General features: G+C 47.2%; 8 protein-coding genes across 8 annotated transcripts in view; 1 reads left to right on the top strand and 7 right to left on the bottom strand.

Moving 5' to 3' along the window:
• The first annotated feature begins 997 nt into the window (after positions 1 to 997).
• LOC119228777 (beta/gamma crystallin domain-containing protein 1-like) overlaps positions 998 to 23,271 on the top strand; it is a 244,007-nt gene continuing 221,733 nt past the window's right edge. Inside the window, 4 exon segments of the mRNA XM_037488698.2 lie at positions 998 to 1,012; positions 1,107 to 1,346; positions 1,450 to 1,720; positions 10,513 to 10,528. Coding sequence (XP_037344595.2) covers positions 998 to 1,012; positions 1,107 to 1,346; positions 1,450 to 1,720; positions 10,513 to 10,528 — 542 coding nt within the window.
• Positions 3,426 to 4,191, bottom strand: LOC119228779 (gamma-crystallin M1-like). The gene is made up of 3 exons (XM_037488704.1): positions 4,183 to 4,191; positions 3,805 to 4,056; positions 3,426 to 3,701 (listed from the first exon to the last, which is right to left on the bottom strand). Exons 1-3 carry the CDS (start codon positions 4,189 to 4,191, stop codon positions 3,426 to 3,428), a joined length of 537 nt encoding a protein of 178 aa, XP_037344601.1.
• Positions 6,388 to 7,191, bottom strand: LOC119229188 (gamma-crystallin M2). Its single transcript, XM_037489372.1, has 3 exons — positions 7,171 to 7,191; positions 6,742 to 6,984; positions 6,388 to 6,660 (listed from the first exon to the last, which is right to left on the bottom strand). Exons 1-3 carry the CDS (start codon positions 7,177 to 7,179, stop codon positions 6,388 to 6,390), a joined length of 525 nt encoding a protein of 174 aa, XP_037345269.1. The 5' UTR covers positions 7,180 to 7,191.
• LOC119229187 (gamma-crystallin M2-like) lies at positions 8,738 to 9,531 on the bottom strand. The gene is made up of 3 exons (XM_037489371.1): positions 9,517 to 9,531; positions 9,157 to 9,399; positions 8,738 to 9,013 (listed from the first exon to the last, which is right to left on the bottom strand). The coding sequence occupies exons 1-3, from the start codon at positions 9,529 to 9,531 to the stop codon at positions 8,738 to 8,740; spliced, it is 534 nt and encodes a 177-aa protein (XP_037345268.1).
• LOC119229186 (gamma-crystallin B-like) lies at positions 12,945 to 13,849 on the bottom strand. Its single transcript, XM_062564856.1, has 3 exons — positions 13,841 to 13,849; positions 13,502 to 13,750; positions 12,945 to 13,217 (listed from the first exon to the last, which is right to left on the bottom strand). Exons 1-3 carry the CDS (start codon positions 13,847 to 13,849, stop codon positions 12,945 to 12,947), a joined length of 531 nt encoding a protein of 176 aa, XP_062420840.1.
• LOC119229185 (gamma-crystallin M2-like) lies at positions 14,648 to 15,538 on the bottom strand. The gene is made up of 3 exons (XM_037489368.2): positions 15,506 to 15,538; positions 15,118 to 15,360; positions 14,648 to 14,923 (listed from the first exon to the last, which is right to left on the bottom strand). The coding sequence occupies exons 1-3, from the start codon at positions 15,515 to 15,517 to the stop codon at positions 14,648 to 14,650; spliced, it is 531 nt and encodes a 176-aa protein (XP_037345265.1). The 5' UTR covers positions 15,518 to 15,538.
• Positions 16,221 to 18,268, bottom strand: LOC119229058 (uncharacterized protein C2orf80-like). The gene is made up of 8 exons (XM_037489165.2): positions 18,220 to 18,268; positions 18,045 to 18,126; positions 17,877 to 17,959; positions 17,583 to 17,673; positions 17,283 to 17,360; positions 17,071 to 17,158; positions 16,658 to 16,767; positions 16,221 to 16,475 (listed from the first exon to the last, which is right to left on the bottom strand). The coding sequence occupies exons 1-8, from the start codon at positions 18,258 to 18,260 to the stop codon at positions 16,407 to 16,409; spliced, it is 642 nt and encodes a 213-aa protein (XP_037345062.2). The 5' UTR covers positions 18,261 to 18,268; the 3' UTR covers positions 16,221 to 16,406.
• sgo2 (shugoshin 2) lies at positions 18,788 to 23,206 on the bottom strand. Its single transcript, XM_037489658.2, has 9 exons — positions 23,040 to 23,206; positions 22,462 to 22,591; positions 22,171 to 22,346; positions 21,975 to 22,049; positions 21,681 to 21,754; positions 21,427 to 21,560; positions 19,353 to 21,308; positions 19,141 to 19,255; positions 18,788 to 19,030 (listed from the first exon to the last, which is right to left on the bottom strand). The coding sequence occupies exons 1-9, from the start codon at positions 23,199 to 23,201 to the stop codon at positions 18,886 to 18,888; spliced, it is 2,967 nt and encodes a 988-aa protein (XP_037345555.2). The 5' UTR covers positions 23,202 to 23,206; the 3' UTR covers positions 18,788 to 18,885.

Here is a 23,271-nt window from a genome sequence, read left to right as displayed (position 1 = left end):
ATCTATACGAACTGTATTGTTGGTTGTTTTTGAAGGTATGAACATTGATGTGTTCATTTGAAGTCAATTTGTAGTTTTATCATTATTATTTATTCAATTTATTTCCAATTGTTTTAATTTATTACAGTTCTGCTTTCGTGTGAAATGTATTCATCTGGATATTATTGAAGATTGTAATTAATAATAAATAAAAAAAGACTTTTTAAAACCTGCGAGCTAGTATTGTTTGCTATTTAGTATTCAAAACAAACTCAATTATCATCAGTTACTAGTCTCATTAAGTGATGATACGGTACAGTACAAGAATTATTAATCTAATTATAGAATAAATAAAAGGGAACAGTAAACATTGTTTTAACTTAATAAGTTGTATATAAACTAAATAAATAGTTTATGTTTGGTGGTAGAGTGAAACATAATATAAATTCATAGAAAATAAAAGCCAAACATTAACAGTTATTAACTACAAGGTACTTTAATCTGTAAAAAATATATTTTTTAAACTTTTTTTGTGTTTTTTTAAATAATTACTTAATGTCGCTCTAATATTTTAGTTTTTAGATTTTTTGGTGTAAATTAATTGCATTTCATTCAATAAATGTTATAATCTGTTTATTTTGCTCCAAAAATCTGTATTTATTCACTGCTAACAAAACCATATCCTCTAAACTATTTTACTTTACCAATTCATGAAAGTAAAAAATCTAATAAAGGTACGGCATGTTTTTTGGGGAAAACAGGTCCCCTGTTGTTCACCAGTGCAGACAATGCACCGTGGGGCCTCCTCTCACAAATGCAAACGTCGCAAATCACCACCCGCCGAAGGTCACGTTGCATTGAGCTGCACCGGGGGGCCTCGGCAGCGCGGTGCTCCGTCAGGAATTTGAACAATGGGCGTCATGTAACGTTTGGGTACGAGGTCAGGTATAAAAACCACCGGGGGGACGTCGAGAAAAGCGTGCAGTCCCTTTGAGCCTATAACCACAACAACGCAGCCATGACCATGGGCAAGGTGTGCACAGCTGTGGCTAACATCTTTAATCTGCACATTATAAAATGATCTCTACGCTGTCATCATGCTGGTTTCTTTTCTTTCTTTTTTTCAGATCATCTTCTACGAGGACAGGAACTTCCAGGGTCGTTCCTATGAGACCAGCAGCGACTGCGCCGACATGTCCTCCTACCTGAGCAGGTGCCACTCCTGCAGGGTGGAGAGCGGCTGCTTCATGGTCTACGACCGCACCAACTACAGCGGCAACCAGTACTTTGTCAGGAGGGGCGAGTACTCCGACTACCAGCGCATGGGAATGAGCGACTGCATCAGGTCTTCCCGCATGATCCCCATGGTAACGTAGCTCATCGTTTCGCCTTCGTTCGATACCACACATTGGGCGCCATGTCATTATTTGACGGCGGGTTTCATTGACTCACACTCACTTCCATTTACAGCACAGGGGACAGTTCAGGATGAAGATCTACGAGAGGGAGAACTTCGGCGGCCAGAGCCACGAGCTGATGGACGACTGCGACAACATGATGGAGCGTTACCGCATGAACGAGTGCCAGTCCTGCAACGTGATGGACGGCCACTGGCTGATGTACGAGCAGCCCCAGTTCAGAGGCAAGATGATGTACCTGAGGCCCGGAGAGTACAGGAGCTTCAGGGACATGGGCATGAGCGGCATGAGGTTCATGAGCATGAAGCGCATCATGGACTCCTGTTATTAGAGTGCAAATGTACAGGAGCGAGATTTTAAATAAAATCCAGTGATTCTCTTCAATGAATTCCTTGCTTACTTTTTATTGAGTGATCTAAACTCATGCAACAAAGTACAACCCACTCATAAATAATACATTTTTTGGGGGGGGGGGGGTTAAGGACTCGACATTGCACACCATCAGGAGCGGCACTCCTAGTAAATAAATGATAGAATTTTCATGTGTATGAATAGTTATTTGTCATACCCTTCAAGAGTAAAAGGCGGGAGTAAAGTATGGAATTGATTGGTATTGGTTGGGAAAATGTGTTAATATAAGTAAATATACCAGTTTTCATCATTGATAGAGCACCCTTATTTTCTTTGTAGTGAATTAAAAATGTTTTCTGTGATAAACGATTAACATACAAAAACATATATAATCATTTAGTTTGTTACACTATTTATTTTCTTATGAAACCAATCACATGCCTTATTGTACCTATAATACACGTCCACCATGCCTTAATGTAAAAGCTACAGCACATTTATTAATAGTTTAAATAATGACCAAAGATCATTGAGGTATCAAAGATACTGTTGTAGGACATGTTATTGACAGTCTTTCCCACAAAGTAGTTTTACTATACTCAAAACAGACTGCACAGTTGATTCTACTAATGACAGAATAAACATCTATTTGTTACTATGAAATCATATTTCATAACATGGCAGGAATACCTTGGCGTGTAGAGCGACAGTTATTAAAAGTTGAGTGGTATGAAAGTTAAGCGGTGTGACGACCAATAAGTAATAAAACCTGTTGGCTGGATGTTTCGGACGCGGTACTTTAACACAGGAGACCTCTGTCCGAGTGCTTGGGAGACGGAAAGTTGACTCTCTGCACATTTCTTGTTTGTTAAACTATTACATAGTTTTATATGTAAAAAGTTTTATAAGTGGTGTTCATGTGTTACATTGTTACGTTACTATTTCCACAATAATACCTTGAACCTTTCTCCAACCCAACTTCATTTTACAAGTAGTGAGGAATGAGATGTGAATCGTACAAGCTCTCACAAGGGTTCATAGCGCACCACTCCCATCACAACTTTAGCATCTATGAATGAAAACAGGATTCTGAACTAAAAGGCGATGATCTGAGCTAACAGAGGCTTCTTTCCTGAGATGGAACCTCACAATGTGGATGGAGAGAGTAGGTGATGTGTTGTAGAAACCTCATTCTTCACATTTTTTGAAATCATTTCCCCCCTTCCACCGGCAGCTATCTTAACAGCTGTGAGTGCTAATAGCCATGTTTGTTGTTAGTTCACAGCTTTGAGCGGCAAAAATTAAAAGTGATGAATTTGACCAAAATGTTAGTATAATTGATGTCTTTGAACTTGTTGTACACTAAATGGATTATATCTATAGTTTACATATTAATGTACTTGGTCGTCAATTTATTTTTTAATATCCTATATCTTGTATCTATTTTATTACTCTTGGACTGGACGTTTTGAATCAAATTGAATGTGACCTTTAACACTGCTCAAAACTTGTTCACTTAATAAAGCAGCTACAAACGCTTCAGAATCGTGGTGATGTGATGCATAAGTCATTTAAACAGCTCAAAAAACCACTAAAAGGAAGCATGCTCGCTTGACAACACGGCCACAGTATGAATTACACGTTGTTTTTTTATTTACTGAAGTCAAGTACAGAAGTCTAGCACATGTCGGTGATGCGCCTCATGCTCATGAACCTCATGCCGCTCATGCCCATGTCCCTGAAGCTCCTGTACTCTCCGGGCCTCAGGTACATCATCTTGCCTCTGAACTGGGGCTGCTCGTACATCAGCCAGTGGCCGTCCATCACGTTGACGGACTGGCAGTCGTTCATGCGGTAACGGTCCATGATGTTGTCACAGTCGTCCATCATCTCGTTCATCTGACCGCCGAAGTTCTCCCTCTCGTAGATCCTCATCCTGAACTGTCCCCTGTGCTGTAAATGCAATACAGTAGAGACGTAAGCACCGGCTCACATGCAACTTCCGAAAGTGAAGGTTAAATGTATATAATATGAAAGGGATTTGTAGGTGCCGTACATGGGGGATCATCCTGCAGGATCTGATGGAGTCGAACATCATTCCCATGCTCATCATGCGCTGCATATCATGGTACTCGCCCCTCCTCATGAAGAACTGCTGACCCATGTAGTTGGTGCGCTCGTAGACCATGAAGCAGCCGCTCTCCACCCTGCAGGACTGGCACCTGCTCAGGTAGGAGGACATGTCGGTGCAGTCGCTCATGCACTCATAGGAGCGACCCTGGAAGTTCTTCTCCTCGTAAAAGACGATCTGAAATGGAGAACAGAGGGAAGATTCTGAATAAGACCTTGGGCATCCCACATGCTGAAGTTCTTTGATATGTGAATGTGCTTTTTTATATTGTGAGTGCGAAAACACAAATAAACATCCCATTACCTTGCCCATGATGGTGGTTTAGGTGGTTCCCGGAGGATGGTTCAACTTGCTCTGCTAGCTCCATGACTCCAGGGCCTTTTTATACAAAACCCCAGGGGCCATGATGTGTTGTTATTCAAATGGGCAAAGCTGATGAACTAGCAGTATGACTTTTGCTGAACAGGGTCTATAAATGTGTAACAATGGTTCTCCATCCATACATTTCTGGCAGCCGTCATCTCCATTGTCTATTATAAGCAGGGGCTTTGTTTGTGCACTATTCTCAGTCAGAAGGTTCTCCACATATGGTCAGATCACCACTGATGGACAGCGAGCCCCATCTCTGTCAAACCCACGAGAAACCCAGAACCAGTACACTGTCAGTGGGAAAACTTGCGTGCTCAAAGTCAACAAATAACAAATACTGTGTTACATACATTATTTTACTGCACGTATCCAAACTAATGCACATGACCTTAAACATTATCGATAAAAACACAGAATTTGAAAACAGCACTGAATGAAAATAAAACCTTCTTCACGGTAAATCTTGTTAGTCTTATTACCAATTGGTAAAAGGGTACAAGGTACATTCATGAGAAGTCATTATATCCATAATTATATATGAATGTACAGAATATTGATTTATTTTTTTCTGTCTAGATGCCTGAAATTAATTTAATTCATAATTAAAAAGTTAAAACTTTACAAATGGATGAAAGGTTGGTTTATCAATAAAAGCAAAATGTCCATAAGCGTCCACTGAAGAAACAGAAACATAAATCTGCTCACATGGATACATGAAAGTTCCATCATGTGTTTACCTTTATTTGGGGTTTTATCTTGAACACTTGTGATTAGTCTCATTCTGTTCCTCTGCAGTAGTTTATTTATATTAAAGATTAAGCACCACAACCATTTATCTGACTTAACATTAATACAACACAAGCGACTGGAATTTCTGTTTTAGCTTTTTGCCAATTTTTGAAAAAATGCTTTTTAAAAATTGCCACAAACCTTTATGAAAACTTGTCCAATAATTTCCTCTTTCTGGTCATTCATCTCTCACATGACATTTAAAATGTATGATAAGCCATTCAGTGGACATGCAACTCGATAACCACCTGGGACAGGTGCAGGTTAGCCTCAATGAGGCAACACGCAAGTATTTAAAACAACGGCTTTGCGGGTGGGAATCAGGGAGAGATCATGCACCAACAAACTGGGAGTTTGGGATGGTCGGAGGTTGGGGGAAGAGACCCCATAAAGAAGAAGATGGGATTTTCTTAAAGGCTGCAAGGTGCAGGGAGGCTGTATTAATGTGGATGTTAGCGTGCAACTGCTTTTTCCCCAATATAATTGTTCCATTGATTTTTTGTTTATTGCAGAAAACATGCTCAGCCTAAAGAAATGTTTATTCAAATTACACATTTGGTTCAGCAAGACAATCTCTTTTAGGAAGCATTAATGCCATCGCTAGTAGCAAAACGCTGACGAGCTACACCGCAACTAAGCTAACGGTGGACTCCGGCTCCAGTGATGACGTCTGGCCGCCTCATCTAGACACCTTGAATTTTTTGAATTTATGTAGTTGATCAAAACGGGCAAAAAAAAGCCAACTCATGCGCAAGGTTTTGGACCCATTGGAGAGAGAAAATAAGCGAATAAGATCGCTGGAATAACAACGTTGAATGTCATTGTTCTCTCCTCTTCTGTCCTTGCTAGCGAATCCCAGAACTCTCCCTGAAACCACTCAACACGGGTCACATACTGCACGTCCCTCTTCTTCCTTCCACATTTGGTAAAAGAGCCCTTAATGTAAGAATTTAAAATAGCATTTCCTGTTATGAATGTTTTAACTGTGCTATTCTAAGGAGTAGAACAGTGAACATAAGTGAGTTTGTGAAAACATGTCACAGAAGAAAAGGATTTAACACGTATTGTCTTTGGTGGGTAGTTTATTTGCTTTGGACCAGCTGTGTTACATTAATGTATCTCCTCTTGTTATATTTAAGGAATAAACACAATTCACAATGGTCACAAAATACAACATCTGCAAACCCCGCAGTGCGGCAGCCCTCTTATTGTCTCCGCAAAGCTCCGTCGACTTCCTCAGAGTCACACCTCCGACAAATCAATGAAAACACATTCAACGAGGGAGATTAAAAATTCAACGTCTTTAATTAACAAAGTGCTTGATATTTACAGCAAAGTTTCGCTCCATGGCTAAAATTCGTTGACCCTCCTGAAGGAGCCGACGATGGCGCAGGTGGCGCACCAGTCGCGGTACCTCCTGTACTCCCCGGGCCTCAGGAAGTACTGCCTGCCGCGGTAGTTGGGGTACTCGTAGAAGATCCAGAAGCCGTTCATGACGTTGCTGGAGTAGACGTGGCGGTGGTGGAAACGGTCGGACACGCAGGGACAGTCGTCCATGAACTCCATCACGTGGCCGCTGAAGTCGGGCTTCTCGTAGATGCGCAACCTGTAGGAGCCCCGGTACTGCGGGCGCAGAGGAGTTTTAAGTCAAGTTAACCCCCCCACACACCCGTGTCGAACCACCACACTCTGCCGTCTCCTCACCAGTGGGATCATCCGGCACGAGCGGATGCAGCTGCTGAAGCCCATCCACCTCTGGTAGTCGGGGTACTCGCCCCTCCTCATGAAGTACTGGTGGCCCATGAAGTTGGGCCGCTCGTAGATCATGAAGCAGCCGCTCTCCACCCGGATGGAGTTGCAGCGGCTGAAGTACGAGTGAAGGTCCGTGCAGTCGTTGCCGCACTCATAGCTCCGGCCCAGGAAGTTCTTGTCCTCGTAAAAGATGATCTGCGAGGGGGACGGAGGGAGTGTCCCGAGCCGCAGTCAGCCGGGAACCACGATAAAGAAATATATATTATATATATATATGTATATATGTGTGTGTGTGTGTGTGTATATTCATGAATCTGAATTTGGTTCGACGTCAAACGAGCTGAGAGCCAGTTGAAAAGAGAGAGGACAAACAGAACATACCTTCCCCATGGTCTCCGTTGGAGAGACTCCCCATGTTTTCGGGGCTTTTTATACTACCTCTCGACAAACAAAGTATTGTTATTCAAATTCTCTGAGAGCTATAATTGAAGGCCACCGGCCCATGTTTACCTTTTTGTCGGGTCAGAAATATGGATTTGTATTTTGAAAAAAAAAAAAAAGGATAAATAATTAAACAGCTGTGTGTTTTTTGACATGCACGGAGAAAGGAAAAGACTAGTGCGGTGTCCACACGTCCAGCGGACAATGGCCGCAGAACAATATGGAACAGCCCTCTCGCATTAAATATGTTGCATAACAGAGCAGGCGGCCGTTGACTCTCCACCCGAGCGACCCGCTGGGTGCAAGTGAGAGCGCGTACGCCACGTTGCTGTCACTCCACGTAAGGTTCATTGTTGTATCGCACTTTAAACTTATAGTTTAACTCGTGGGCTCACAGCAAATGTACTTTTGGTTGTAGTACAGCATGTTTCTGAAAGCTCCCTCGGTGTATCACAGCCGGGTATTTTGCTTTTTGAAGACATCACACCGTAAAATAAGTGTGTGGTCCTAGTCTTTACTCCAGATTTAGCAATACGAGGCTTTTATTTAAGGCCACTTGTGTTCTCCATAGTTTGTGTTTATTGTTTGTCTATGTATAATTTCCCATATACCTATATCTATGTTTGGGAGGATTTTCTGTTATTGTAAATATTCCGTTGTATTCTGATTAACAAGTTAAATGAATATATTGATATATTTGGTATTTTAGGATTACTCGTGTGAAAAGAATAATGTTCATTTTATTGACTTTGTAGCGAGCTTCTTTTTCCAACATCCACACTGTAAAATAAAGATCTGGATTGTATTGTTATGAAATGTTATTATGAAAATCTTGAAATGTATGTTTATTCATATGCTTTTTTAAATAAGGGTTAAAAAAAAGGAGAGATACTCTATGCAAAACCCATGAAATGATTCTCTGAGGTACTATTCTGTGCTATATCTCTGTTGATATTTCCTATGAATGGTGCTATAAGGAATGTGGAGTATTCTCATGTCTTGTGGGTGTATTTATTAAAGATATCTTAAAGATATTATCTTTGTTATTATCTGACAATCATCCTATGAGTTGATTTGTTTCTGTTTTATTAAGTTCTTTTCACAGTTTTCATGCTGTGCGTTCACAAATGTGCGCGATACTATTTGTTGAATATAACTTTGTTTCTCTATACATACATACATACATTGTTTTTTGGTTTAGCAGTAATCACATTGAGACCAGCTGAACCCATCGGGGCAAAAGCAACTCGTGAGTTGTTTGGTATTTCAGCAAAAGCATTGAGGAGATTAAACTACAGTGTGGAAGCTATGAGCTGTGCTGCATAAATCATTCAGCCAGGCAGAGTTTTTTTTTTTTTTGTCTCTACACCAACAACCGACTGGAAGTGGAAGTTTTATCAAATTGAATAAAGCTTTGTGGAAAAATTGTAAGAAGTGGTAAAGACAGAGAGTTTTATGAAGCAGTTTATTGGGCCAACATCAAAATGCATTGAAGCGAAGCAGGACTTCAGTTGAGGTCAGTGATCCTCCTGATGGAGCCGACCCTCGGGCTGACGCCTCCCCAGTCGCTGTACTTCCTGTACTCCCCGGGCCTCAGGTAGTACGCCTTGCCCTTGTAGTTGGGCTGGTCGTACAGCAGCCAGTGGCCGTCCATCACGTTGCAGGAGTTGAAGTCGGACATGCTGAGGTGGTCCTGGACGTTTGGGCAGTCGTCCACCAGCTCGTGCATTTGGCCGGACATGTCGGAGCGCTCGTAGAGCCTCACCCGGTAGGCGCCGCGGTGCTGGCGACAGGATTTGGAGAAGCTCTGTTACTGCGAGCAGCGGAGTAGCGCATCTAACCGGTGTGTTTTTGGGGAGCTCTCGGGTGTGTCCGGATACCGACACCTAACAGCAAAAAAGCAACAACAAGCCAACCCCGGCGTACCTGAGGGATCATCCGGCAGGATCGGACGCAGTCGTTCATGCCGATCAGGCGCTGGTTGTCGGCGTACTCGCCCCTCCGCAGGTAGTACTGGTTGCCCATGAAGTTGGGCCTCTCGTAGACCATGAAGCAGCCGTTCTCCACCCGGATGGAGTTGCACCTGTTGAAGTAGGAGTGCAGGTCGGCGCTGTCGCTGCTGCACTCGTGGGAGCGCCCCTGGAAGTTCCTGTCCTCGTAAAATACGATCTGTCCCCGGAGAAACAAAAGTTCGTTGGGTACAAACGTGGGATTCAACGCGGGGACGAGGACGTGAAGGAGTGGTCGGGCGGAACAGCGGTGTCCCTGAAAGCCCGTTTGCCTTACCTTCCCCATGGTCATGTTGGCGTCAGACTGAATCAGAGCTCAATGCTGTACCCGCGCCAAGCCGCCCTGCTTTATAAAAAAAAGGAAAGAAAGACGGGAAGGGCAGCTGTATGATTGCACAGCACAAAGTATTGTCATTTAAATGCATCCCTCACAGCGGTGGTGGATCAGGGGGTGGATCTGTTTATCTATAGATGACTCTTGGTGTGTGATGAATAATTGTTCTTTCCTCCATGTTTATCACAATCCCCCCCCCCCCGCCTCTAGAAAATACCACTGTACAATAGACCGATGGACTGCAGGGCGTCAGCAGGATTTAATTCACATTTAATTGCACAATCCTTCAACAAATTATTGCGCTGTATAACATAACACCTGAGAGTAAAGCTCAGTATTCAGAACTCATCCAGTGTTTTTGCAAAAAGTCCTGCTCACATCTGAAAGGACTTTGAATAATCCATTTTACGGTTTCTTTTTTTTACGCTGACAGGTCACAAAAGCGTTTTGTTGTGGCCCTCTGTGCCCCCCCCCGATGTGCCTCGCAATAAGTCCACCATAATATCAGAGCATCTCATTTGGATGGATTAACAGTCAAAAAGTGTTGAGTGTTTGTCGGATTCTGAATATTCTTTGCCATGATGGGAGCATGGAGTCCTCCGGGGGCGTCTGAACACGGATCACGAGGCCAGGATGCGCCTGATGGAGCCGACCCTGGCGCTCCGGCCGCCCCAATCGCTGAACCTCGTGTAATCCCCGGGCCGGATCAGGTACATCCGGCCCCGGTAGTCCGGCTGCTCGTAGAACAGCCAGTTGCCGTCGGTGACGTTGCAGGAGAAGATGCCGTCGACGTGGAAGCGGTCCATGACGCTGGGACAGTCCTCCGCCAAGTCCATCATCTGACCCCCGAACTCGATGCGCTCGTACAGGCGCATGCTGAACGACCCGGGCTCCTGGGTTCAAATGAGAGACGGGAACTCTTAAGCGTTTGGACAACAGAAACAATGTACAATGTGTGTGTACGTTAACGAGCCATTTATATATAAAGAAATATGTCAGTCGATTTGTAGTTCATACCTGTTTAGTGAGCCTGTTAGCATTTAGCTTAAATGGCTGTTACTATAGCAACATGGAGCCGCTAGCATGGTTCTAACATTGTCTTGTTGTGTTTCTTTATTTTTTGTCATCTTGATTTTCAAACCAAAAACTATTGGCATACAATTTTTGTTTCCCTCATAAAAGTTGTTAAGTTAAAATGTAACAAAGTGCAACTAAACAATTGTGACAAGGTTGCAAGTTATCTACGCATGTTCTCTCAGCCCGTATTCATTAATTAATGGGTTTTTAGTTATATACCAGAAACAAGGGGACAAGTGGAGTATATTTTAACAATTTGTTTTACAACATCAAATGCATCAGTAAATACCCTTTTTCCCTAAAACACAGGCGACCGTGGTCAGGTTTATTCGTAGCTATGTGCCGGAATGACATAAAGTGCTCTTTATGCTCTATGGTCTGTTTGACCGTAAAGCATAAAATAAACACCATGCTCTATTAACGAAGACTTGGAACTAGAAATAGAGACTGTAGAATCATGTTTACAATGTTTACTGAGGAGTCATTTCCTAATAGACTTCTCCACAATCGACTTTGTTTTGCAACCTAAAGGAGTCGCCCCCTGCTGGTAGGTAAAGAAAAGGCAGGTTTAAGGTACTTAAGCGTTGGCTACGGTGCCCCTTGAGTTTAGCCACATAATTCATTCTTCTGCCATGGTGAAACGGCACCTGACTGGAGAAGCGGTGCCACCTTCAGCTGAAGATGTGATCATTCTAATGTTTCTGTGCACAAGTTGCCAGAAACAGGAGCTCACCATGTGGATGAGGCGACAGGAGCAGACGCAGTCGTTGACCCCCATCCAGTGGTGGCAGTCGGGGTACTCTCCTCTCCTCAGGCAGTACTGGTTCCCCTTAAAGTTGGACTCTTCGTAGATCATGAAGCAGCCGCTCTCCACCCTGATGGAGTTGCAGCGTTTGAGGAGGCACGTCAGGTCCACGGAGTCGTTGCTGCACTCAACGCAGCGCCCGGAGAAGTTCTTGTCCTCATAGAAGATAATCTACACATGGAAATGGACATTGGATTTTCTTAGAAAAATGTATTTTTATTATAAGTATGTTTTCATGGATCGTGCTGCAAAGGCAAAATAAATACAGATTTTATACAGAATAAAATTGTAAACATTTGTGAGTAGTTGACGATGGTTCTGGGTTACAGAAATCCATCTTCTCATTTAATGAAAAACAAAAAAACTGCCCCCCCCCGCTTGGGGTTGCGATGTTTACCTTCCCCATGCGGCCCCGCTGGCCCCCCATACATGCGCTCTGCCCCGTGTGCTCCATGCAGCCCTCTGAAGACTCCCACCTGTCACATATATGGTGCGTGTGAAATGCAGACTCTGCAGGTGTCATTCATATTGTAATGTGCAGGAATCTTTGGTGTCGCCCCACTGATGAGACTCAGGTGACTTGTGTGAATGTGTGCGCAGGTGAGAGCTGCCAGGTGCTTCGGGGTTGTTTGAGAGGAACTCTGTGAGGTGTGAGGTGTGTTCTTTTTCAGCAGCTCTCAGAAGTCTTATTTGGGATTTCCCTTCCTCTCGTGTCCATGGGTTACGTCCCCTTTGGGATTATCCTTTGTAAAATGTTTGCAAATTGCAATATTATTTAATGTCCCTACACATGTTTGATGTTCTTTCACAGCAAAGCTACGAATTTTATTTCAATGTTCAAACATGTTTGAAGATCATTGCGCTGCCTAATGTAATTCTCCCATTGGTTCCATTACAGAACTTGTGTCTCTTTTTTGTCAACAGCATGTTGTTTTGATTTTCTCTCATCCACAATTTCAACTCTCTACTACTGCCCTCTAGTGGACAGGTTTATTTCTGTCTGAACAAATAAACAGCACACCGCTTAATGAGGGGGGGGGGGTTTAATCTAAAATGTTGAGATGTATCCTTGGTAATTTAAAACAAGTTTAAAGGTTTTGGTAAATTTCTCCAGTAGGTTTCCCAGTTGTTAGAGGAAAACAGATAACATAGTTATGTCTGCTGATGAAGATCATGTCCAAAGCAGCTGCTTAATGGTGAGGTCATTTTTTTTAGTTAACATCATTTTAGTGTGAATAACGTGTGAGAGGGGGGCCGCGCAGGCAGACGTCCCTTCAACAAATTACGCTCCAGTCTCTTTGTTAAAAGTGTCAGGATTTTATTCAGGCCTCTGCCGAGAGTCAGGACGTCGGGGGGCCGTGACCCCGCCGCCCCCCTCGTGTGAAAACAAGCCCCCCCCAAACGCAGAGAGCAAGGACAAAACTCAACCCAAGGGAACCCCGACGCCATTTTTATCCAGCGCCTCCCGGGGGACGCCCCCCGCCGCCTCCTAGAGATCTGCCAGCCGCCTGACGGAGCCGAGCCGGGAGTTTCCGGCGCTCCACTCGCTGAAGCTCTGGTACTGGCCGGGCCTCACGTAGAAGTGGCGGCCCCTGTAGTTGGCGTGCTCGTACATGAGCCAGTGGCCGTCCATCACGCTGCAGGAGTTGAAGTTGGACGCGTGGAAGCGCTCCACGAGGTTGGGGCAGTTGTCGGTCAGCTCCATCATCTCGCCTCTCATGTCGAAATGCTCGTACAGCCTCATTTTGTAGCCGCCGGTGTGCTGCAAAAAAAGGGGCGGGGAGTGTAGCAAACGAGTTCAGCGTTTAGTTTGAAGCACTTTGATGCCACACGTATGTAGCGTATGCAGCTAGCTAGCTTAGCTTAGCAGGAAAGCTAGCCCGGCTCTTTCAAAGGCAACACAGCAGGCTTCTTGGAGTCTTCGCTTTGCCCCGTTTCCAGTCTTTATGCTAAGCTAAGCTACGCTGAGCTAAGTGGCTGCTAGCTTCATATTCATCCCACAGACATGAAGGGGATCATTTTATGTCATGTCACTGAGGGCCTCACCACGGGGATCATATGGCAGGACCCGACACAGTCAGTCATGCCCGTCATGCCCACGTAGTCGGAGTACTCCCCCCTCCTCATGAGCTGCTGGGTTCCCGCGTAGCCGGGCCGGTCGTACACCACGAACGTGCCGCTCTCCACCCGGACGGAGCGGCAGCGGTCGAACGCGGCGCGCAGGTCGGCGCAGTCGCCCGCGCACTCGCTGCGCCGGCCCCCGAAGTTCCTGTCCTCGTAGAAGACGATCTGACGGAGCGGAGGAAATCACGGTCACTTGAGGTCACTTGAGGTCACCCCTCAGGGGGCCACTTGTTGGACGGGCCCCGCAAAGCGAACACAAACCTTTCCCATGGCGGCTGTCGGTCAAACTGCTTTCGGTGTGTTGTTGTAGGTTTTTTTTTTCTGGCTACCAAAGGGAGAGGCCTTTATACGCGTTGCGACCGTCAGAGCACCTGCGCGTGTTGTCATTGGAGCGGAGGCCCCTCGCGTCAGCAGAGACCCGACAGGACTCGGTTGGTCGCGGCCTGTGTCAGCGCCGACGGACACTGTGACGCTTCTAGCGAGAGCCGCGCGCGTTGGCTTTGACGGAGGGGGGGGGGGGGGGGGGGATCGGAGTCAGCGTATCCACGCGGTTTCATAAGAATCTATATGACCCGGGTTTTACAAATGAGTGGTGACACAGCGTAGATGCCCTCATTGTGTGACTGGACTTTAAACTGGATTAAAATGCTGGTAACAGAACCCGGGCCCTTTTGCCATCAGCCGATACAGCTCCAATCCGCCCAATGAATATGGGTATCAGTATCGGAGGAGTGTATCTCAACGTTTGGGTTTTGTTCAATGAGTTGTGCTCATGTGGGGCTTCAGGGTGACACGTAGGGAAAGAGACAATTACAACAGAGATGTTTTTTTTTTTTAGTTTCTTCCCCAAATGGTATAATGGTTAAATCAGTCAACACCAAAAGAATTATTCAAAAGCACAGAAAAAATAGATTCAAAGGATTCCTTTTTTTATTTTTTGTTTTTAATCGTGACATGTCGTGCCGACACGGCGGCTGGACCTCTATCTCGTAGAGGAGAAAACAGGCGTTTTCATTTCATTTTCCTTTAGATGGAATGGGATCGACAGCAGAGGCCCGAGATGCCTGATTAAAACCCAGTGACCCTGCGGAAGGACCCGGTGGTGGCGCAGGTGGCCCCCCAGTCGCTGAACTTGCGGTACTCCCCGGGCCTCACGAAGTACTGCCGGCCGCGGTAGTTGGGGTGCTCGTAGAGGGTCCAGTAGCCCTCCACCACGTTGCAGGAGTAGACGTCGCGGCTGCGGAAGTGTTCCTGCACCGAATCACAGTCGTCGCTGAACTCCACCATCTGGCCCTGGAAGTTGGGCCGCTCGTAGATGCGCAGGCGGTACGGCCCCTCGCTGGCCTGGAGGGACACGGTGGAGGACGGCGTTAGGAAGGAGGAGGAGGTGATTGAGGGCGGAAACAAGGTTAATCATTTGCCCAATGAACATGAAAACACAGGTCTGGTCACCTAAAAACCCCAAAAAAACATGAGGTTTCTTCTCAAGCAAAGAGTTTTCACGTGAACTAAACATGGGGCCCGGACAGCCTGCTCACATAGGAGAAGGTCCGGCAGGAGCGGATGGTGTCATTGTAGCCCATCCAGCGCTGGTAGTCCGGGTACTCCCCCCGGGTCAGGACGTACTGGTAGCCGCTGTAGTTGGGCTTCTCGTACAGCACCCAGCAGCCGCTCTCCACCTTGATGGAGTTGCAGCGGCTGAAGTGGGGGTGCATGTCGGGGCAGTCGGCGTCGCACTCATGCGAGCGGCCCTGGTAGTTTCTGTCCTCGTAAAAAGTGATCTGGGTCCAGGGAGAGACAAACCGAGGCGGGGAGCGATCATTCCTCCCGCACCGCTTATGTTCGCATCCTAAAACTCAGGGACACGCGTTCTGAATGTGCAGCTGTGTGCATCTCGTCCCTGCAGTACACACACAGCAGACTCACCTTACTGCTCATCCTGCAAAGAGTGCTGGAGCTGCTCAGTCACGGGTTGGGGGGGGGGGGGGGGGGAAATGTTCCGTCTCACAAAGCAGCACCCGAGCGCCGCTTTATAAACCCCCCCCCCAATCGAAGAGTCGGCAGATCCCCTTTGAGCTGTTTTTTCAATGAGCGAGGATTTAACACGCTGGCATCGCTGCCAACGGGCTCCAGCCCCCGGGGCATAGAGCCGAAATCCCTGAATCATCAACGCAAAGCTCCGACCAGGCAAATTACTGACCCACTGTGCCCTTTTTATTGATATGCGCGTCGGTATGGAGACATTGAACCCCCCCTAATCCATCGTCCAATGAATTAATCTTTTCCACGCAGAATGTCAGAGGTCATCACAAAACATCACGGCCTTTGATGCACATCACACAGAATAATAGTCCACTACGGGTATTGTCTTCTTAAAGACTTGGGATTTATTCACTGAATCAGCACAGCAGAAAAACTTTAAAATGTCTCAGCGGGTAAAAAGGTAACCGTTTGCTCGGAGACGTCAGCGGCATCGACCAATCAGAAGCAAGCCTAACAAGATAGAGTGCATTTTTGCATTTCTGGAGAAATAAGAGGCTGAAATATCAAGTGCAAAATATTAAATGTGCTGTATTTTGGAACAACTCCATCTGCAAAGTAAGTAGTAATTGCAGCAGCCAGATAAAAGTGTGTCAATTTATTAATTTAGTCAAATGTTATTGTTTGTAAGCTTCCACCACCGACATTTCACAACTAACTAATTAACTGCCTCTAAATGCTGAAGGTTTTAATCAATCTGCAAAGAAAAGAGACGACAGAAGTCAGAAACTACCGTCCTCAAACACTAGTGGAGGTCCATCATGAGACGAGATCCCACTGCAGGACTTCAGTCGTCCAGAGACTCCAGCGAACCTTCATAGTGCTCCGCTGTCTTCTCCTGACGACCACTGTTGCCCTGAGAGACACACGGGGGACGTAAAACGGCCTTTTGTTTTCATCACAATATCATGAATCAGGTTTCAACACAGGGCTTTTTTCAGATCTCCTCATTCTCCTCACACAAGTATTCGAGATCGAAATGAGACAGAGATGCGGAATAATATCACATCACATGTCCTTTATGGTATGGCTACTCACACTGAGGAAGGAGTGAGACAAGGAGGACGATGACAAAGACTTGGGCGACAGTGGTCCAGGCGGCTCAGTCGCCCTCCTCCTCTCAGACAGCCACTTCTTCAACTTTTGACCTAGGAGAGATTTGAGATACAACTCCTGGCCTTAGCTGTGTGTGTGTGTGTGTGTGTGTGTGTGCGTGCGTGTGTGCGTGTGTGTGAGTGTGACAGTTTTGAGATGTTTGATTTAAGGCATTTCATCTCTTTGCAGAGTGCATTTATATAAAATAAAACATGCAAGAGGAGGCTCTGCTCCTCATCTCCGTCTTTCTCAAACACTCTGCACACGAGCCATTCCATTTAGCACCTTTAACCTTTAAGAATGCACCTCTACTGGTGGACGTGGGAAGGAGGACACACACACACACACACACTTACTGTGCTTCTTTGACTGGTACGCAGCCTTGTAAGAGCCGAGCATTGCAAACGGATGGTAGGACAGAGTGAAGGGATACACGATGGCGCCCTAGGATTCAAACGGAAGGCATTCCTGCTCACCAAAAATGATGAAATACCACTGGGTGCGATACAATTAGGCGTGTGCTTTGGTCTAAGGATGAACGTTGGGTATCATATATAGACACGGGCACCTTGGACTGCTGGTCTGGGTGTGAAGCCGCTGGTCTGCACCTGTACAGAGCCAGGATCTCCTCCACTGGAAGGCTCCTCTGGAGCGGGAAAAACGCTGCGAAGGTCAGCCACTAGCAAAACATTTCTCATCTGGAAGGCATTTGATCTCGATGGGATGTCGGGCGTGAAGCATTTGGAGGATCCGCGAGGAGAAATGGAATATGACATTCATAACTGGGTTCCCACTGGTTGTGGTCACCCGAACCCCACACACGTCGCCGCCCCCCCCCGGTAGCGAAGGCTGTGACACCTCATCATACCATGACGATCCCGGCAAAGGACGACAGGATCATGGCCTCCCGCTCCAGGCGATCGGGGTACCGGGAGCCTCCCGAGCCGCTCGCTGTTCCGCTGGCGGGGGGGAAAGCTTCGTTAACATCTGGGAGCCCTCAGGGGACGGAGGGGGCCCCTCGACCCCTTGTTCCCTTTACCTTTGAATGCAGAACTTTAGACTATTTCCACACTGAGGGATTCCTACATTTACATAAAGGAGCCGAATAGTACTCCCAATTCTGCGTATATTCCAACTCTAATAAATCTAATAAAAACCTCACATGATGTCTCCGTCCAGCGCGTCGCGTCCCTCGTCTTTGTCCAACCACCAGAGGGCGACACTGATGGCGAGGTCGTAGTGAGCCTGCAACACGCCAAGCACATCAATGCGACTCAATCCTGAGGTGAGTGGAGAACGAAGCCCCGCCCCTTAATGTAGTGTCTTCTACCAGGTCATCCAGCATGGTGGAGGTGCCTTTCCCCTTTGGATCGAAGGATTTTTCTCGGAGTTTCTGCCCAATGTAATCACCTCTGATCCGATAGGAAAAACCAAAAAAAAAAAGATCAGTTGGTGTTTTTTTTTTTTTTTTTTAACAACAATCTGAGCTTTTAATGTCCACTCACAAGAGCGCTTCAACATCTCTCTTCAGCTGCTTTGCCTCCATCTTCTGAACAAAATCCTTTCCCAAACTACTCCTGTCAAACAGTGGAAAACATCTGCGTTTCGCTTTACTTTACTCAAATGCAACATACTGTTACTGTACTGTTACTGTAACCACGACGGTGACGAGGGCGCGTGAAGAAGGAAACACGAGCGCCGCGTGGCAGTAGGTGAAGCAGTCGGGCCGTGAACCCGACACCTGCGGCACAGGTGCCTCAGAGATGGGCCCTCTGCGACCAGCGCCGAGACCTCAACCCCCCCCCCCCCCCCCCCGGGCATCTCTAAACGCGCAGACAAGCACAACAACTCGACAACAAAGTCGCCCGGACTCACCAACCCGCTCGGAACCTCCAGGTCACATGACGGTGCCAAAGCTTACGCTGCTGCTGCTGCTGCTCAGAATAAGGAAGCCTTCAACAGTGATGTGGAGGAGACGTGTCACATGAACCGCCTGGGTTGAATCATTTATGACCATCGAACCCCCGCCCCCCCCCCCCCCCCATTCTCTCAGGACATTACCAGCCAGACATCTCAGAAGCTGAAAAGGTCTTTATTAAGCTTGAGCAAACCAGCAACTTCAGATATAGTAAAAAATAATAATCTAAAAACAAAAAAAACCCCCTAAATTATCAGTCAGTTGGAAAGTCCACAAAAATGGATGTTTCCAGCTTTGGTTTGTTCTTGATCTTCTGCCTCTTCTTCTTCTTCTCGTCCTTGAAGATGGGAGCACTCAGGAACGCGCTGTCTGTGAATCGATCGCCGCGCCTCATTTTGCTGTTGCAAAAAACAAACAAATAGAAAAACCCTCATTTCAAATACATCTAATTACCCGTTTGTTCGTTTTTTTCTGGTTCAACCGAATGTCCCCGACCAGGTGGTCTCACCTGTTGAGGGGGGGCTCCTTATAACTGACGACCTTTTTGCCCCTCCTGGTCCTGCCTGTGCTCTCGCTGCCCGGGCTTTGAATGGTGTTGGTCAGTGACGTAAAGACTCTTCCCGCTACAACAAACGCATCACAATTGAGCTGTTTAAGGTTCGTGAAAAAGAAGAAAGAGAATAAAAGTTCAGAGTTCAAAGACGACAATCAACACCACACCTGGAGAGGCCTGCGCTGTCACACCGGGGGGCTCCTGGACCGCCGGCGCTCTGCGCGACGTCTCCCTCCCGGGGGCCGCGAGTGAGGAATCCGCCTCGCTGTCGGCGCCGCTGGCGTCCGAGTCCAGCCACGGGGGCATCTCATCCGCCAGCAGGCTGCCCGCGGTGCGGCGGCCCGCCTCGTCGCGGGCGTCCCACGCGTGTCCCCGCAGCGCGCCGGACGCCGCCGCGTGGGTTGGTGCAACGTGGTCCCGAGTCTTCCGCCGGTAGACAACGAACGTCTTTCTGGCGCTTCGGTCCTCTGTGGCTGCCTGCGGCTTGTGCAGCTTTCCCCTCCGCTTCGGGTCCCGAGCCGCGCGCGCCCTCGACCCGGAGGGGTGGGCGCCGAACAGATGTTCGTAGAGGTCACCCTTTTCACTGTGGTCGGAACGCGGGACCGGGAAATCCACCGGTACATCCACTGGGACATCCTCCGGGACATCCTCCGGCGAGGCCTCGAGGAGACGCGCTTCGTCCTCGGCTCCGAACCCGCCGCCGCCGCTCCGGCTGCTCTTCTTTTTCCCCTCATTCAAGCGGCCGTCACACTCCTCCCTCTCAGTGGCCGTCTTCCTGCGGGTTCGACTCCGTCCGTCCCTCCGGGCTCTCTTGGGCGTCTGAAACTCGGCCCCCGAAGCGGCGTCCTGCTCCGCCGGCCCCGACGCGTCCGGGCCGCGGCTCAAACCGCCCTCGGGGCCTCCTGAGTCCGGGCTGGCCGGGCGAGGGGTCTCCCCGCCGCTGTGCCCGCGTGGGTTCGACCCGCAGGGCTCCGGCGCGACGTCCGCGTCCTCGACCGCCGCCGGCGGCTCTTCTTCTTCTACTCCCACGCGCCTGGAGGATCTCGCAGGAGGCCTCACGTCGCGCTCCACTTCGGGCGACGCGCCGGCGGAGCTCTCCCCGACCGCTGAGACGACAAACGTCCGTCTGCATCTGGACTTGTTGCTTCCCCTGGAATTGGCCTTCATTTTGCGCTGTGGTTTGTCGCCCGCGTGTTCCGACCCTGGACGTGTGACCGCCGCCTCTCCTCCGTCTTCCTCATCCCCGGCCTGTTCCAAGTTGGACCCGCTGGTCTCGCTTTCACGCAAAAGCGGGGGCAAAACGCCAAACGTTTTGCGGGAGACCGAGGACGCGCTGCCGGCTTTGGTCCGGGACGTCCTGCGTGTGACCGTGGTCCGAGCTACTGAGGCATCCTTCTCTGGGGACAATTTCAAATATTTGCTGGAAATGGGACCCATGAAATAATCGTCCAGGTCCGGTGTGGCGATGTCTTGGGACGCCGTTTTTGACTTGCTGCGGTCCTTTAATTGCTCCCTCGGCCTTTTCTGACACTTGACAGTCTTGACCAATTTGGGAATGTGGGAGGGAGCAACACTCGTACTCTGGCTTTTGGCAGGCTGAAGCCCTGGGTCCCCAACGTCTTCCGATGCCTCACATGCCTGTGACAAAGCGCTCTGAACCTCAGTCGCCCTACAATCTGCCAAGTTCTTTGCTTCTGGATCGTCGGCTACACTGGACCCACGGGCGCGTTCCTTGTTCATCTTCCTCAGCTTGCCAGTGCGGCCGGTTGGTTTGGCCTTGGTCTCCACGTTGACTATATCGGCGGCATGGCTTAGCGTCATCTCCATCGTGCTATTCAGAAGCAACGTCCTCTCTTCTGTCTTCCCATGCTCCGGTTGGCTTCCTCTGTCTGAGCTACTGGGAAGGGAGACGTCGTCAGGCGGAGATGGTGTAGGTTTTTCAGACGGGCGGGAAAAACAAGTCTTCTGAAGATCGGGAAGAGGCTTATGTTCACACCCGGATTGAGAGAAGAGCATAGACAGCCTCTCCACCTCCTCGCTCAGGCTGCTGGAGGGACGGGACGTTCCCGCCCGGGGAGCTTGGAGGAACTGGCTTGAATGCGTTTTCTCAGCATCTATGTGGTCTGTGAAAAAATATGGAAAACAGACAAATGTTATATGTCATACACACACACACACACACACACACAACACATATTTCCAAGGAATCAGTGACAACCAAAGAAATCTAAAAATCCCTACTATTGAAAAAATCAGTGGACAATCTGGGTCCGTCATCTGCTGAGATCTTGTTTTCAGGCAAGTCAGCCGGTACTTTCGGTTCTGGTAACAAATGCCGTGCTACTTCCGACGGAGGAGGTAACTGATGAGTGAGACTGGTTAATGAGAGCCAAGCGGAGGGGGAGGAAGGGAAGAAAAATACATAAATATCAGATATCATTCACAGGTGTCCAAAAAAACGTTTCAGCATCAAGCAGAATGGAGAATTTGCTCACCATCCCACTGAAAGATTTTCTTTGATGACATCACCAGACGAGGCCTTGTTTTCCTCCGATAGTTTGGGAAGACCCTGTTTGTATCACAGATTAGATCTGACAATAACGGTTGTAGTACTGTCTTATAAACATGTGCAAATTCAAAACATATAGTCAGACCTGGCACAGTCCAGATGTTACCAGGAAAATGTCAATATTGAAAGTCAATATAAAAATGTTGATATTTGGGTAATGATGTTCCAATTTTGACATACAAAACGGTGATTGTTAATACTTGTTCAGAGTAATCCTTACACTGTCAGGGAACAGCTCAGCCAACATGTCCAATTGCTGCACAGTGTTGCTATGCATAGATTTGAAGAAGAGGAGCTGTGACAGAAAGAAAAAAAAAAAGTGTACAACAAACATCTAATCAATCAGCAAACTTTTGACGTTGTGATCAAGCTGGTACGGTGACAGCTGCAGAATAATCGTGAGCAAACAAACCAACCAGTTTCCTGTCCTTGTGGTTCTTGGCGGACATCTCGAAGCACAGAGCTTTCACTTGTTTCTGAAGGCACACGACCTGCATCTCCAGCTGCCTGCTCCTCTCCTTCTGGGCCTGCAGACCAAGAGCCAAGGCCTTGTTGTTGGTCTTCAGAGAGACCTTGAAGAAGGAGGAGGTGTCTGGTGTGGTCACGATGAAAAAAAAAAAAAAAAAAGATGAATGAAATAAGAGTCACATCAATTTGATGTTTCGCCGTCCCTCAGAAAGAAATGACACCAAGCGCTTATTACTCACTGAGGATCTTGTTTTTGATCATGGATGCTGTAGCGTTGACTGAAGTCTTCTTGGAAGACTTCAGAGGTGCCATTGTCTTCATGTTTAACATAGTTGGATGGACACCAGGAGACGCCATCGTGACAAAAATCTATAACCCGCAAGACAACACCAACCATTCAGGGCGTGAGATCGATGCACACAGCGTTAATTGACTTAGCTAACGTGAATACTATCTGAATGAAGAAAATTAATGCTAGGTAAAATAGATCCAGGGTTGAATATACAAACACATTTTCAGAGTAAAAAACAAACAAATACCGTGATCGATAAACGTTAGCTAACTAATTAGTACATGTAGCCAACTAACTGTAATGATACATTTAGGAAGTAGATCCACCCTTACCGAATAATAAACTGCCAAACATCACAATTAACTTGACAACCTCCAAAGGAGTTGTTATGTTATGACTTCAATACGTTAGTTCACCAACCGTAACATTGGGGTAAGCTAACCTAAGGCTGCCTTAACTGTGTATGGCTATGTGCTAACGTAGCCGATACGCAGGTTACTCCCACAGTTTGGACGAAACACGCACCGTTAAAGAGCGCTGGTCAGCACTGCATTCAGCCCCAAAACAGGTGTCTTTGTTGGGGACCTTGGAATGGTCAAGCGGATCATTACATCGACACGTTTGAATCGCTGCTGTGTGATTCCATTTTGAACCTAAACAAAAAAAGTCCGCCGCAGTGGTACGCATGCGCGTTGAGATTCTTTTTTTTTTTCAGAGGCTGAGGGCCAATCATGGACGTACTAACGGAACAGAAGAG

Source organism: Pungitius pungitius, chromosome 10, assembly GCF_949316345.1.
Source record: "Pungitius pungitius chromosome 10, fPunPun2.1, whole genome shotgun sequence".
In the NCBI taxonomy this organism is placed as follows: domain Eukaryota; kingdom Metazoa; phylum Chordata; class Actinopteri; order Perciformes; family Gasterosteidae; genus Pungitius; species Pungitius pungitius.
Note: the sequence above shows the minus strand (reverse complement) of the source record. Positions and strands in the feature narration are given on the sequence as shown.

Bases quoted from the DNA above. Each gene is read 5' to 3' on its own strand.
- LOC119228779 (XM_037488704.1), bottom strand. The intron at 3,702-3,804 runs GTACGGCACCTA...TTGCATTTACAG, and splicing joins CCTGCAGGATGATCCCCCAT to CACAGGGGACAGTTCAGGAT.
- LOC119229188 (XM_037489372.1), bottom strand. The intron at 6,661-6,741 runs GTGAGGAGACGG...CTGCGCCCGCAG, and splicing joins CGTGCCGGATGATCCCACTG to TACCGGGGCTCCTACAGGTT.
- LOC119229187 (XM_037489371.1), bottom strand. The intron at 9,014-9,156 runs GTACGCCGGGGT...TCCTGTCGCCAG, and splicing joins CCTGCCGGATGATCCCTCAG to CACCGCGGCGCCTACCGGGT.
- LOC119229186 (XM_062564856.1), bottom strand. The intron at 13,218-13,501 runs GTGAGGCCCTCA...CTTTTTTTGCAG, and splicing joins CCTGCCATATGATCCCCGTG to CACACCGGCGGCTACAAAAT.
- LOC119229185 (XM_037489368.2), bottom strand. The intron at 14,924-15,117 runs GTGAGCAGGCTG...GTGTCCCTCCAG, and splicing joins CCTGCCGGACCTTCTCCTAT to GCCAGCGAGGGGCCGTACCG.
- LOC119229058 (XM_037489165.2), bottom strand. From the start codon at position 18,260: ATGGAGGCAAAGCAGCTGAAGAGAGATGTTGAAGCGCTCTT. The intron at 18,127-18,219 runs GTGAGTGGACAT...CTATCGGATCAG, and splicing joins AGAGATGTTGAAGCGCTCTT to AGGTGATTACATTGGGCAGA. The intron at 17,960-18,044 runs GTAGAAGACACT...GGCGTGTTGCAG, and splicing joins CCACCATGCTGGATGACCTG to GCTCACTACGACCTCGCCAT.
- sgo2 (XM_037489658.2), bottom strand. From the start codon at position 23,201: ATGCGTACCACTGCGGCGGACTTTTTTTGTTTAGGTTCAAAATGGAAT. The intron at 22,050-22,170 runs GTTGGTTTGTTT...TTTCTGTCACAG, and splicing joins ACCACAAGGACAGGAAACTG to CTCCTCTTCTTCAAATCTAT. The intron at 19,031-19,140 runs GTGAGACCACCT...TTTTTGCAACAG, and splicing joins AAGGAGCCCCCCCTCAACAG to CAAAATGAGGCGCGGCGATC.